The sequence below is a fragment of the Populus nigra genome, chromosome 5, assembly GCF_951802175.1.
Source record: "Populus nigra chromosome 5, ddPopNigr1.1, whole genome shotgun sequence".
In the NCBI taxonomy this organism is placed as follows: domain Eukaryota; kingdom Viridiplantae; phylum Streptophyta; class Magnoliopsida; order Malpighiales; family Salicaceae; genus Populus; species Populus nigra.
The window spans coordinates 14,423,281-14,438,676 of record NC_084856.1 but is presented as its reverse complement, the minus strand read 5'-3'; the positions used below and the strand labels follow the sequence as shown (position 1 = coordinate 14,438,676).

Genomic DNA, 15,396 nt, shown 5'->3' with positions numbered 1-15,396 from the left:
TTGTTCCATGTAAAATTATATTGATTATACGTTTGTTTTCGATGGCAACAGTCAATGGAAGGATGTGAAATGGTTTCAGAAAAGTCTCAATTATTTAAATTTCAATTATAATCATTTGTTTTATTAGACTGTCCATGAGAGTCTGAGACCTGCTTCGGCGTGCAGTCAATTTTATTTGCCATGGAATTAAAAAAATAAGGCTACATTTTGTGACGAGGCAGAATTGCAGCACACGATTGACTGCAAAATAGACATTACAGTGCAAAGGGGCATGTTCGCCGCCAAATGCTTTCCATCATAAACTCGCTTTGACATAATTCTTCCAGCAAATCTCATTCTAATGTAGTGATCAAAATCATTACTGGCCTTCCTGTGATACGAGGTAGGCGACCAATAACCAGAAAAATAGTTAATTTGAGCTTTAGTTCAGTTTTTGACTGTCATCTGTTTATGGATTATGGATTCCAACAAGGCATTCAACTAAACAGCAAAAGCCATAAAGTAGACACTTCTAAGCTATATATATCATTAAAAGCATAGAGAACAAACAGTATTCTAATCATGATGGCCTGATAACAAGGCATCACAGAAAGCAAAACTCTAGTGGTGGAGGCCTGTAGAACTAATTAGTCATCATATTCTCCCTGGAAGAACTTGTTCTCTGGATAAAAGACAGCCACAACTTGATTTCCGTCAAATTTCCTCCCGTTCATCCCCGCTCGAGCTTTTGAAGAACCTTCAGTGTCTGCATACTCCAAGAACACCTGAAAATAATCCAGGATTGTAGTCAGCAAATATGGCCTCAAAAAATGTCCCCTTTCAAAGGCATGAAGGACAGATGAAACAGATCTGTAACACATACTGACCTTCCCAACTCCTGGTGCATTTTCACCGTTTGGTCTTGGGCGCGGGATCACAACATTAACCAGTTGACCTGCACGTAACATGTGAAAACATGCAATCCAAAGTTTTGAAAACAATTATCTTTTTATCAAAAAGTTGAAACCAATCTCATGTAAATATAAATTGGGGGTTATGAAGTCTTCTGTCTGTGTATGTTAGGCTTGATTCTTTATAGCAGAATGTGGGACTAGAAAAGGCTGTAAAACAGACATATAACACAGAAAATAAAGAAAAATCAATTACTATGTAGGAAGATTCACAGCAGAAAGATCTAGAAATAAAATAAATAGCCAGTTGAAAGATTTTACCAAATTTCCCAGCTTCCGTTCTCATGTCTTCCAAAATGTCTTCATACTCGTCATCATCCTTCAGCTCATCTCCACTAACTACTTGAGTTAGGCATACAACTTTTGTGGGCACAGGCTGTGGCTGTAACATAAGCCTCTGGAAAAAAAAAAAGGGGGGGTGGGGGGGAGGAGAAAGAAAACTGTTTCAGTAAAACTAACCCACACACAATAATCAGTCTGTGGAGAACAAACAAGACAAATAACAAAATAAAGGCCATGTGGTTGAGGATAATTAGCATAAGATGGTATAGAATAATTTTTAATATATAAAAATGGAACAACATTTACCTGCAATGCAATCTGCTGCTGGGCATGCAATAGCACATTCTCTTGCTCAGGTTTTGGTTGGTTGGTGCCCTGGTTGGCACGCCTAACAGTGAGAGTTTTATCACCCATTTTAATGCCATTCAGAGCAGCACAAGCTATGTCTGTAACTGAAAGATCTTGATAAACACAAAATGCATAGCCTTTTGAGTTCCCAGTTTCTCTGTCTTTTACAAGATCAAAACCACGGAGGGGTCCAAAAGACTCCAACAACTCCCTGATCTGTGATTCTGTGAAGTAATACGGAAGTCCACCCACAAAAATGCGGTCTGGACCCTCGAGTCCACCAGCCGAACCCGGAGCAAGGCCCACTGCAGATAGATTAAGATTGGGATTGGGTTGGCTTGGACCAAGTGTTGCAGCCAGAGATGGATTATAGTCACTAGGTCTCCTCACCTTAACAGGTGCTCCCTGTGAAAATAAAGTATTGTAAATATATACCTCAGACAGATCAGTAACATGTAAATGCAGATATCAAACATACCACAACCAAACAAAAGGATACAGCATAACAAAATTACCTCAAAAATAATCCCATCCAAAGCCATTGCATTACTGGCCTCCTCAACAGATCTCATCTCCACAAATGCAAACTTCTTTTCATGGTTTATATAAACATTAACAACAGCATCCCCTTACCAAAACAAACAAGGGAAATATTTAGTGACAATGAAAAGGACGCAGGTATTCTAATTATGTGTGTCTGCAAAACAAAATTGAAAAGAAAATGCACACCTGGGCCTGCAGTGTTCCCTCCAATTGCAGCCATAACCTGGCTAAAAAAGGTAGCCACAGACTGCAGTACAGCATAAGGGATTAGTATTTAAACAAGGTTGTATAAATATGAGAAAAAAATAGAAGCCGCACAAACACCTGTTCATTGGCTGTAGGTGGAAGCCCTCCAACATAGACCCGCCGAGCATGCCTAGTAGCCTGAGATCATAAAATAAAACATATAATTAAACCAAAAATAATGACAAAAAGAGCGTGAAAAAAACTGTATCTATGCAAACCTGCCAACCTGTTGAGTCATAGCCTGAACTGGCATAACAGGGAGAGCACCAAACTGCTGCAAATGAACAATGAAATGAATTCAATGCAAATGAGAAGAAAGAAACAAATACAAGTTGCACATAGAGTGATACTTACCTGACCAGTCCCTAATGGAAACATGTTGGGAAACATTCCAGGAATGGGAGGAGTGGTCCCAGTAATCTGGCCTGCAAAGGTAATTAAACTGTAATTAGTAGGCAATCATAAAGCAATCCTTACTCTAATGCAGTTGGGGTACCAAAATCAAGTCCTGCATCATTCTCTAATAGAACCTCTAAGTCCTAGCATTTGACAATAAATTTATCAAAATAGATGAAAGTATACATCATATTCAAGTTCTTGAGGATATATTTGCTAGACTAACAAAACAGGCAATAGTTGCTGGTTTATGACGAAAGAGAACCATCAAACCGATGCATTGTTTCCTTCTTGTACATAAAAGCTACAGAAGTCTGCTCATGCCCATTGTCAGCACAGGGGGACATGTAGCCCAACATTGCCTTCTTAGAACAAAAGATAAGACACAAAACAAACAAACAAACACCAAACACAAGAAAAAACAAAAACTCTCTCAGTTCCAGAATTGTTTCACCAAGCAAACAGTTATAATAACAAGAGTACAGCCCATTCAGAGACCATGGCTTTAAGAAGCTAGGTTTACAAAGTAAGAGAACAAAATACTGCTTACCAAAATGATATCATGTAATTTGATACGGACTTTCCACACTATATCAAACAAAAACAAAGACAGTAGTTAAGAGAATATGGCACTTCAAGATGTCTAAGAGGGTACATGTACCTGCAGCGGCAGCGGCAGCGGCAGCAGCAGCAGCTGCATTAGGCAACATTGCAGAAGAAGGAGGAGCCATATCAAAACCGCTGATCCTTTTGCTGTAGTAAATAAATATTGCATGCCAAACAGGCGTGCATACATTAGTAAATGGAAGAGCAGAATATATGCTAGTATAGACAGGCATTTTGTGCACCCTAACATACCTCTTAGAGCGTGATCGTGAGCGTGACCTTGATCTGTGCTCAGATCTACCTTTTGAACGAGATCGTGACAAGCGTCTATGTCTGTCTTCACTGTCTCTATCATAATCTCTCCGCCTGTTAATAGAACCAATAAATAAGTAATCCAGCAATTACCATAATAAATAATGGAATAATATACACAAGACAATACTTAAAACTCAGCCCTCAACATATAGTCATATGTTATACCTGTCATAATCTCGGCTTCGGTAGTAATCATCATCATCCCTATCTCGGCCCCGATCCCTTCTTTCACTGCGATCTCTATGTCGGTCACGATGACGATCACTATCCTTGTCTCGGTCCCTTTCCCTTTCCCTTTCCCTGCTTTTCTCCCTATCCTTGTCTCGGTCTCTTTTCCTGTCCCTGTCCCTGTCACTATCTCTGCTTCTCTCTTTCTCCCTGCCTTTTGAAGACTCCCTCTCGTAGTCACGAGACCCATGCTGAAATTCATGCATTGTAACAGCAAGATTCAAAAAAAAGAAAAGAAAAGCGTTACACAGTACCAACCAAAAACAAAAACCCTTAACAGAGTGGCTATCTACATCAAGAATCAAAATACAAGACTAACAGGGACTTAAAATCTCTAAATCCAAGCACTGCACAAAGCTAGACATGTCAAAATGAAGACTTAAACAAAATTAGAACATAACAAAAGAAGCATCCGCCAGTTTATTCAGCAAGTGCAAACACCAAATCCATAACTACTGGGATAGACCAACAATATTCACAGTTAATTCGACTAAATAATCGTAGGGGATGACCAAAAAGGCCAACAGAAACTAATTCATGTTATTTCCAAGGCTCCTTATTTCTTCCAATTAAAACCCTAAATCAGTAAATGCAGCAGCTACAAGCTTTCTATCAATAGTAAAATCCAAGGCAATAACATCACATAGCTCATATTCTCAATCAAAAACAAACATAAACCCTAAGTAAATTCCGTTCTTTAGCAGTTTTACTGTCTAATCGAATTGATTTGCATCTGTTTATACCTGAGACTTGGAATCGCTGTGATCATCGCCGCCGCGTGGCGGAGGAGAGTAATCGGCACCGTAGCTGTTGTTTTCGAAAACAGCACCGCCGTTACCTTCGTATCTCTCAGCTTCGTAATCAGTCATGGTGTTGTATATTTTCGATTTTTGATGATTTAGCTGCAAAAGTGAAATTGAGAATTGAAGAAGAAGAAGAAATCTCAGGCTTGAAATTGGGTTTTCTTGCTGTATTACGGCAGAGTGAAATAGTATTCGGGTTGCGGTAGCAGTTGTTTCAAATATATTTTTTAATTATAAATATATTAAAATAAATTATTTTTATTTTTAAAATTTATTTTAATAATAACATATTAAAAACATGCTTATATAAGGTCTTGTTTGTTTACTGTTTCATTTTAAAAATTAAATTTTGAGAAAGTAAATTTCATGAAAATAAATTATTTTTTGATATTTAGTAGTGTAATAGAAAATAAGTTGAAAAATATTTTTCAGTGTTTAGTATGTTATGAAAAATGAGCTGGAAAATAACTTATTAATATTTTATTTTTATCAAATTTATTAAAATAATGAGGAATAAATCTTACAAATTAAAAAGTTGAATGAGAATGAAATTGAAAAAAAATATAATTTCATAAATTATCTCAAATAAAATAAATAATAGAGATCAAATCTAAAAAATAAAAAAAATAAAAGATGAAGAAATTAAAATAATAATAATTAATATTTCATATATTATTTCAAATAAAATAAGTAACAATTAAAAGAATGAGGACCAAATTTGATAGATAAAAAATTTCAATAAAAAAATAATAAGGAAAAAGCAAATAACAATTATAAAAATGAGGACCAAAGTTAATATAAAAATTAAAATTTAAGAGATGAAATTAAAAAATAAATATTCAAAACAAAATATATATAGCAATCAAAAGTTTGAGGACTAAATTTGATATAATCAGCAAATAATATGACATTTCTATATTTTTCACAACTTCCGGAAAGTATTTTCCGTCTAAATTTTTCAGGAAAACACTTTCCTGCAAACCAAGTCAAATTTTTCTTTGACTGAAAAGTGTTTTCCGTTAACCAACTTTTCTAAAGGCAAACAAACACAGGAAAGCTTAAAAAGTGGTTTCTCGGAAACCACTTTCCGGAAAACAAACACAGCCTAAGTAAGAAGTGTTTTTATTTTTTCATTAAAAAAGTATTTTAAAAAAAATCAAATAATTTTTTTATAATTTTATATTGTTTTAATATATTAATATTAAAAATAAATTTTAAAAATTAAAATAAATATTTTTTTAATTAAAAAATACTTTTATAAAATAACAAATACTACAATCACAGCAATAATAAACATCACGGAAAGGTTGTTAAAAATACATTTTTAATACGACACGGAAAATACAAAATAAACTCGGATCATAAAATTGTAAAATCGTAAGGAGTTTTTTTCATACATAGTTTAAGCATTTTAAAATATATGGTTCAAATAAAAATTCATATATAGTTTAAGCATATTAAAATACATGGTTCAAATAAAAATTTATATATATATATATATATATATATATATATTAAAATAATATTTTTTTTATTTTTAATATTAATACATCAAAACAATTAAAAAATATTAAAAAAAAGAACAAGAAACACATGAATAAGGAAATTAAGTTTTTATTAAAGATAAAGATAAACATTTCCTTTCCTCTTTGATTCAAGAATCTAACAAGTATTTAATTGTCATTGGTTTTTATTTCTTAAACCATGTTACTCGAGAGCAGAGATAATTTTAACTTAAAATTTTAATCATTTTTTATATAAATATATATTTTAATGTTTATATAATCAAATAAAAATAAATTTAAAAAAATGTTACACGAGATCATATTGGCTAGTACTTTTAGCATTCATGAACACATTAGCTAAGTCCAAGTCATGCACGTTGAAGTGAAGGCAAGAGGGCATATATTGGGAATCAAGCCTGACAAGGAAGTGCACTATTGCAGCATATATGTCATCCCCTTTGGGGCGTAGCTGGCGCCTGGCAACACATCTTTCATGTGGACAAATGGCATGTCGTTATTGGTCTGGAGGAAACACATATGGCATTCTTGCAATGCAGTATATGTTTTTGTTAAAATCGTAAAATTGGTATTAAAATCGTGTTTTTTTTGTGATTTCATCCAATTTTACCGATTTTACTCGATTTCAACTCGATTTTATCAATTTCCAAGTTTTTAAGGTGATTCTGCACGTTAATTATATATTAAATCACGATTTTAACAACCTTGCATCACGACAATAAAACTGCCTCTGTTAGGGTATGGTTTACAATCACAAGCATTGGAAATTCATGCCTTTTCTTTTCTTTATTGTTAATTCCTTTGTTTTTGTACAAAAAATGATTTGGGTTGTGTATTTTATTTTGAGAAATTATTAGGTATATGAAAATTGCACTTCTCTCTTATATAAAATATGAATTTTTTTATGAAAAATAATAGTATTGGTAAGATTTCTCTTTGTCAAGGAAAAAACGTGGAAATAGTAATGGTGGTGATGGTCATGATTGTAGTAGTGATGGTAACATAGTAATGGTAGTAGAGATAATTTATTATTCACTATAATTGTTTGTTTGTTTAATATAAATTAAGGTATTATTGTGTTTTCTAGTTGTTGGTTTGTCTAACGTTTAAAAAAAGTTCATTATCGCTAAAGAGGTCTTCATCTTATCAGGTTGAAACATGGTCATTCTAGAGTCAAATATATTTGTGTATTTTGTCTTTTAATATTGAGAATACATCTTGATAGTGGAATAAAAAATATATATTTTTTGGTATTTTTAAAATGTAGGCCAAGTTCTCATGACTTTAATATACTGGTTACTAAATCAAAAAATACATGTAAAAAAATAATATTTGTATGATTTTTTAATATGCTAAAATATGCAAATATAGTTAGAAACTTGGTCATATGCAATTAAAACATTTTAATTTTTTTTGTCTTTTTTATTTTAAGCATTCAAAAACAATGTAAAAAAATGCAAACACACACACATCTTTTTTACTAATTTACACAAACAACAATTACATTTACAAGTATCACATGTAATCTTAAAACACATTAAATCATTTGACTAGGGAAAATCTGGATAGTCAAGAGGAGCTACTGGAAAAACATGAACAATGGCGGCGCATGTGTTCCACGTACGTGTCACTGGTTGTGCATGAGAACACATGTCGTCAGCATTGGGAGGGCAGAATCTGGTGAATCGGGTAAATCTCCTCTTGCTCTTCAATCCTATGCAATTGGTGGATCTCATCGCCATCTGCAGAACAAAGAAATCAACAGAAACAGTCATTTTTTAAGGGTTGTTTCTCTCTCTCTCTACTGGCTTTCAACACCATGGGGCACTATCATAGAAAAGGGCAAGTAGTGTTGTTGTGGTGGTTGTCATTTGTTAATGGCAGATCAACTAAGAGAGTAATGAAATGGTGTGTGGGATTTTCTTTCACAGTGAATTAAAAATTGAGCAATCTCCAATATACTTTACTTCACTAATCATTTGTTTTGATATGAAATCGCAGAAATTTTATTTTCTCTCGAGATATGACTCGTGGTGTAATGAAGCTGCAAAATATTCAACCGTAAAAAACAATTCTTCAATTTGTTTGGCAGACAAGAAGATCTTAATTAGAATTCAAAGAAAAATTAGGAAGCAAGAAAACGTGAAGGATTTAAGAGGATTCTAAATGTCAAGAACTGTTTTAAAAATAATCTACAACCCTTGAAAATTCAAAAACATTTAAGGAAGAATAAAGAATTTTTTATTTAAAAAAAATATTTTCTAAGAGGCTTTTCGACCTCGTATCTCCGAAGATTCAATATTTAATTTTGTCATAAGGATGATTTGATTTATCCAAATTGGACTTAAACTTGTTTAATATATATATTTCACAAAGTCATTACACAACTCAAATCCCTATAATAAAATAGGCCATCAATCAATTGGCTATATAAGCAAAAAATTATTGACTAACATTTTTTTTCGTTTCCAAGAGGAAGTGTCAAACTATTCATAATCCAATTTTCCTAAACCACAGTTGTTAACTAAGCATGGCTTAACTCCCTGGTGGAAATAGTTGCATATTGGACTTGAAAGTTCCTTTGATGGATCAAGATGTTCAACCGCATGTTTTAACATCAGTAGGTGCCTTTACCAATGTCTTAGGGTTTTTTGCAAGACATTAAAGAGACTACCTGAGCTCTATAGGATTATGATTAGCATGCAAGCATAGACTGCTCTTTTTATTTTTCATATATTTACCAAGATTAAGTCGTTTTAGATTGCATCATCAGCATGATAATTCCTTCAAAAACAAGTATTACCAACACAAAATCTAACCTTAACATATCAACAAATGACAACAAAATCTAACTCTAATATACCTAATACAACAAAATATAACCATAATATATCAACTCTACCCTATAATGTGCGATGATCCTACAAATGACAATAATAAAATAATAAAAAATTTAATAATGAAATTCACAAGTGCACACTAGTATTTAAATAAATTTTGATAATTCTCAACACATTAATTATCTTTTCCTTAATATAACACATTTTCCTTTCCAGTCCAAAATTTCCATTAACCTCATTTCCACCTCAAAAGTCATATTCAATATTTACAAAAATTCATCTTATTTGTTTTCTTTTAACAATGGAAACTACATATCATTGACTTTCATTTTACGATGAAAGCAATAGACAGTTGCTTCCACTCAACGATGGAAACTATAGACATTAGCTTTCATCTAGTTATGAAAGCAACATAACAATGACTCTCATTCATCAATTGAAGCAAGCAACATATCATTGGCTTTCATCCAACGATGAAAGTATCATAACAATGGCTTTTTTTTCTCAAGATAATAGCACCCATTGGCTTCATTCAATATAAAAGCAACATAATCATTGGCTTTCCTTTAATAATAGAAGCAATAAACATTGGCTTTTATTCAATAATAAAAGCAACATAATCATTGGCTTTCTATAAATCCTTTTCCAATATACTTTTGTCACATTTACCAAGGTTTATCAAGTGTAAGAAATTGCAAGACTAATATACAAAATTAAAAAGACTTAGGTGCATTACCTAGTGTATAACCTCTAGATGCGACACCCAGTTATTGTCCTGTTAGTGTAGCCTCTGATGTACCAGTAAAGACAAACATCACTGATAAGTTCCATAAGCAACAAAAATATCATATCAATTTTCATCCAATCCAAATTTTAACTCACTAAGTAGGAAAAATCCTTAAAGTTTCACACATATATATATAATGTTTCATTTTTCATAATTTCTATGGTGCCGGATTCCAATGAAAGGTTGGAAATTAATTATTTTCATCACTTTATCCTAAGCCTTATAAAACATTGTTTCGTGTTTCAATCATACCTGAAGTTATAGAACTCGATTTTAAGCTCAATTATTTTCTTTAGAAAGCTAAGAAAAAGACTACAACTTTTATAAAGGGTGATGAACCCGGATCAACCATTTATATATCAAAACGTTCTCATGAATGTAACGTGTGGGACTATCTAGTAGGTTCCATGTTAAACCTTTCGTTAGTTTTTAGCCCATAACTAGAGTTTTATAGCTCAAAATTACACAAAACTAGTTTCATTCGAAAGCTAACACCTATACCAACAACATTAATGAAGATAATTATTTCTAATTTTATCATTTTTCATAGTCAAATTACAATTGGAAGTTTGATAATAAATCTATCTTGTTTTTAGCTTGTCACTTTAATAAGCATCTAAGTGTTTTAATATATCTCTTCATCATTAAGACACCAATTCCTTTTCAATATCATTTTTAATACTATTAAATATAAATGTTACATAAATCAAACTAATCAAATCTACCCTCCATATACCAAAACTTTATCAATCAAACCATGATTCAATGACTATACATGGTAAACAACATCATTCCACCATAACAACTGACCTTTTATATGTCCATGATTAATGTCTTATTGCTAGGTTTTGTTTGTCCTTTGATTTATGTATAATAAAGAGTTAAATGAACTATTTTGAATGTAAATTGTTCTACACATTTCTTCATTTCCAAACCTGTGAAAACAATACCTTAATTAATGGTAATAGGCTTTAGAAGGACGGACCTCTAAATGGTCTTTTCTTTAATAAATATAGTTATCATTTCCTGGAAAATTGTTTTATAATCCTTAGTTTTCACCCACTCGATGAAATAATCAATGGCTATTAATATAAAAAAACTTCCTTTAAAAAAAGGATAAATTTTACTAATATATATATATATATATATATATATATATATATATATATATATATATATATTCTAGCATTTAAAGGGTTAATTTTTTACTACGATGTGAAAATCAATTGCTTGAACATGTTCAAGTGGTTCATGTTTTTGACAAAACAAACATCCTTTGACATAAACCATATAGTCTCTTGTAATGCTTAGCTATTGGAACTCATGTTTCATAATCATTCATCTCATCTCTATTCTGAATTAGTGGGCTTAACATACTCCTTAATATACCTCATTCATGAGCAATAAAGGTTTTTTTTTTTCTATTAAGCATCTATGTAGAATTTTAGTCTTTTATCTTTTATATAAATTATTGGCTAATTAATATATAATTTGATGATTTAAGTTTGAATGAGTGATATATCTTGATCAAGGGATTCTTTTGCTAAGCTTTTATCCCATCTCGTCAATTCTTTTTTAGATCCAATAAATTTGGTTTGGTGAATAAATATGATTACAAGGCTTAGCATAATCTCAAACATATAAGAAATTAGATATTGGATGAAGTATTATAAGTCTAATATATTGAAACCTATTAATAGTGTCATTAAAACCTTGACAAGTACAATGCCTTACTTATTTACTAGTACTTTATAACTTGAACTATTTTGAGTGAATTTGTTAGATTTAATATTATTTCATCTCATTAAAAATAACAAATTCAAATCAACAAACTTTTTAATACATGTTTGAGCGTGTTTATAATATTTAAACAATATAGGATGCTCACATTTATATTCTCAATTATCTATTTCAAAATAAGTAACGAGTCACTAGTAACCTTAACATGCCCTACACTAAAATTAAGTAATATAAGTAGGACAATAATAACCACCTCATATTTATTTTGATTACTATTGCATTGAAAATCAAGTCAAACAAAAAGTAAAACTTTAAACCTCGAAGGTAGCTATATCAGGTTATAATACATGCTCTTTCATAGTGCTTAGTCATTGAACCATCAAACTAGAATTTCCAAGAACCTAAACCCATAGTAGCTATATCATGTTGTAGCAGAGGATCAATGTTTATCAAAGGTTGATCTAATAAAAAATCAACCAATACTTGGCCCTTAACTAGTTTTTTATGGTTCATGTTAGTTTTCATTTACCTATTCAACCATATAAAAATGGTCGTGAGATCATGTATTTTACAAGATCTATCTTGCTAATGACAAGAATGTCTATAGAAAACAAATGCCAAAGAAGTTTGACATATGAAAAATATAAAGAAAGATAGTTTTACGATCGTATGCTTTGTCTCCATGTTTATAAGATTCTACTTAAGTAATAAATTTCCTTTTCATGCCATAAAGCATTTTTTTGTACTAATAAAACTCCAAGTGAACCATGTGCGACAGATAAATATATTTGTAATTGGTGGCTCTTTTTATGAGGCACGAAGACAGATAGAACTTTTCAATATTATCAAAAAGATCTTGATGCTTATCGATCCAAAGAAACTAATTAGTTTCTCTAAGATTTATTTATTTATTTTTCTTTTAATTCTTGTTATTCTTTACTTATTCTTTTTTTTTTTAGTTTTTAGTTTAACGTGGGTGTCCGGGCTAGCTTTCGCGCATCTCAACTAATTCCACGGGCCCTGAAGTTAACGACCATATAAACCTCCAGTGGCCATCATATGAGCAACCACAGGGCTCGAACCTGAGACCACAGAGCGAGCAAACCTCTTGATCCCAAGCTTTTATTATTGGGTCACCACCTAGATTGTTTATTCTTTACTTATTCTTATTCTCACATGATGTTGCTTGAAATAGATATATATTTTTGAAGGTTTAAAATCTTGGAGTACACACGTTTTGTTTGGTTTAGCAATATTGATACCTGTTTCCACTCAAGATTCAGTTTCCAGTTATGGTATCTTCTCATTAAAAGGAAGAAACGAATAACAAATAGCATAACTGGTCATAAAATTAAAGATTGCTTATTTTATTAGTCAATAAATAACTGATAGCATGATTATATGTTAGATCATCAAATATATATCTTAAATACTATTTCTTAGACTCAATTTGTGTCCTAAAAGAAAAAAAAAAGAAAGAAAAACAACCGCCTTAGCATCGATCCTAAAGTAGAAGATAATTAACCTAGCACTAAAAGGATTCTAAACCATGGCAAAGACTAAATGACTAAATGTTTTGCTAGCCCATTTGATCGTAAAGCCTTCCAAGTTCATTCCTTGTTGCCCCCAGTTGCCTCTTGTCTCAATTATTGGTCTTTAATTTCCTTTGAACATGCCATATGTCTATCTGTTAACGAGACAAATGTCAAAATTTTAACTAGACAATACGCGTGCTTTTTTTTTTTTTTTGGATATCAGCATATATATATATATATATATATATATATTATCAAAACATAATTTTTATGTATTATTTTTTCGTTGTATCATTTCATGAGATAATGCAGAGAAACTCTTTCTAAAAAACTAGCTAATAAAAACACCGAAATGAGATTCTTCACTGCTCTAATATAACTTTTTTTAGGGTATTTTTTAAAAATATAATTTAAAATAAGCAGGTAGATTTTTTTTTATTTTTTTATTAATGTAGGTATCCGGATCAATTTGTACACGCCTCAACTAATTATACAGAACCTAAATTAACAATTAAGTAAATTTCTAGTGACCATTATATTACACGATGTTGCCGTTAGATTTTATACGGGATCATGGTGTTGCTGCATGGGCACTACAATTTCCAAAAAGGCACTTGATGTTCTTGATTAAATTTCTTGAGGTGGTTGAAGCAAATCAAAATATTATATAAGAAAAGGCACAGAACTTATACAGCGGAGCGTGCAGCCATTTGGATCATCCTTGGATATTGCGGCAATACTTGTATAATTGATGTTGTGCTGAAGTTAATTGGACACCTAATTAGAGTATAATTTCATACACGGGTTACCATATAGACATTTGTGTTTATTTTGTGAAGAATCAACTGTAAAAGGGATCATCATTCACACTTTAGTCAAATAATCAATTATCATTATTTTTTATTTTTTATTTTTTTCGTTTGCTTTGAAACCTGGGTCATAATTAGTGTCTGCCAGCATGAGGTGTGATGTTATCTCTCCTATTTTAATGGGTATTTTTTTTAATTTAAAGTAGGTGTCCGTATCAGCTTTCACGCACATCGACTAATCTTACAGGTCCTGAAATTAACGACCATATAAACCTCTAGTGGTCATCATATGAGCAATCACAGGGCTCGAACCTGAGACCACAGAGGGAACAAACCTCTTAGTCTCAAACTTTTACCACTGGACCACAACCTATATGGTTTTTATGGGCATTATTTTGTTTACTATAAATTAGTTTTTAACTAATATCAAGAGTGATTATTTTTTGTTCGGTTTAATTTTTATTAAAAAAAATAATTGAACTGAAATTTAATCGGTTTTTTAGTTTTTTTCTCACCCCGTAACTAGCAACAACAATTTTGATGCAAAGAATTTTAAGCATTTCAATGAATTTCATATCAGATTTTTTCATATCCAAATTTTAATTTGGTATTTTATAAGCCTCGCGTATGGAAATACTAAAACTATATGTATAAAAAAATGAACTTGAAATGTAACAAAGCAAAGAGGATAATATAAATAATAATTATTAATTACACAGCCACAAACATGACTACTATATGATTATCCTAAGAGTTTCGGAAAATAGAAAAAAAATTCAAAGATAGCGGTGGGGAGGGGAAGTAGGGATTGGATGGAATTGAATCGGATGGGATTTTTTTCTTCTTGAATTGGGTTCAAAGCAAATCTCATGTTTTAGACACACACACACACACACGTCTAATAAAATAAAACACGTTAATGAATTAATAATACACGTAAAAATTTAAAGATATTATTGGATTATGTTGAATGGATTATTTGACTAAGTTAAATTATGTTTAAAAATTGTAAGGTACTAGCACATAACTATATTACTCTGATCTATCCACAGCTCAATTTTTAGGTGTGAAAATATGTTTAGGTACCTGAAGTTTTTTATTTTCTATACTTGGTCCCTATAGTCTTAGTTTTTTACATTCCCGTACTCAAACTTAAATTTTCTTAAATTTCAATCCTTACATACTGAGAGAGGAGAGAGTTATTGAAAAAAAAGAGAGAGAAAGGTTTGAACAACCATATTCAAATCACATAAAATATTTATTTTAATGTCGATGAATTCATATTAGACAAGAGAGTTCAATAAAAATTGTTTTATCATTTAACCATAACAAGAAAAGCAAACTGGACCCAAGGATTTTTTTTTTATTCAGTTTGATTTTGGATTTTAGACCTATTTAATGATGTTTTGGGGTTGAAATTAGATTTATATATTGAGATTTCTAAA

At 31.4% G+C, this 15,396-nt stretch overlaps 1 protein-coding gene across 7 annotated transcripts; it reads right to left on the bottom strand.

The window, feature by feature from the left end:
• Positions 1-307: 307 nt before the first annotated feature.
• On the bottom strand, positions 308-4,929 carry LOC133695082 (splicing factor U2af large subunit B-like). Of its 7 annotated transcripts, none has more exons than XM_062116876.1 (13): positions 4,658-4,929; positions 3,852-4,105; positions 3,624-3,737; positions 3,427-3,518; positions 2,724-2,794; positions 2,596-2,643; positions 2,448-2,507; positions 2,310-2,370; positions 2,096-2,208; positions 1,539-1,985; positions 1,212-1,347; positions 867-934; positions 308-764 (listed from the first exon to the last, which is right to left on the bottom strand). In XM_062116876.1, exons 1-13 carry the CDS (start codon positions 4,781-4,783, stop codon positions 627-629), a joined length of 1,728 nt encoding a protein of 575 aa, XP_061972860.1. In that variant the 5' UTR covers positions 4,784-4,929; the 3' UTR covers positions 308-626. The 7 variants fall into 7 exon arrangements, 6 of the variants coding, with proteins under 6 accessions (XP_061972860.1, XP_061972861.1, XP_061972862.1 ...); XM_062116877.1 differs by having other exon boundaries at positions 2,596-2,640; XM_062116878.1 differs by having other exon boundaries at positions 2,724-2,799; positions 3,438-3,518.
• Between the last annotated feature and the right edge of the window lie 10,467 nt (positions 4,930-15,396).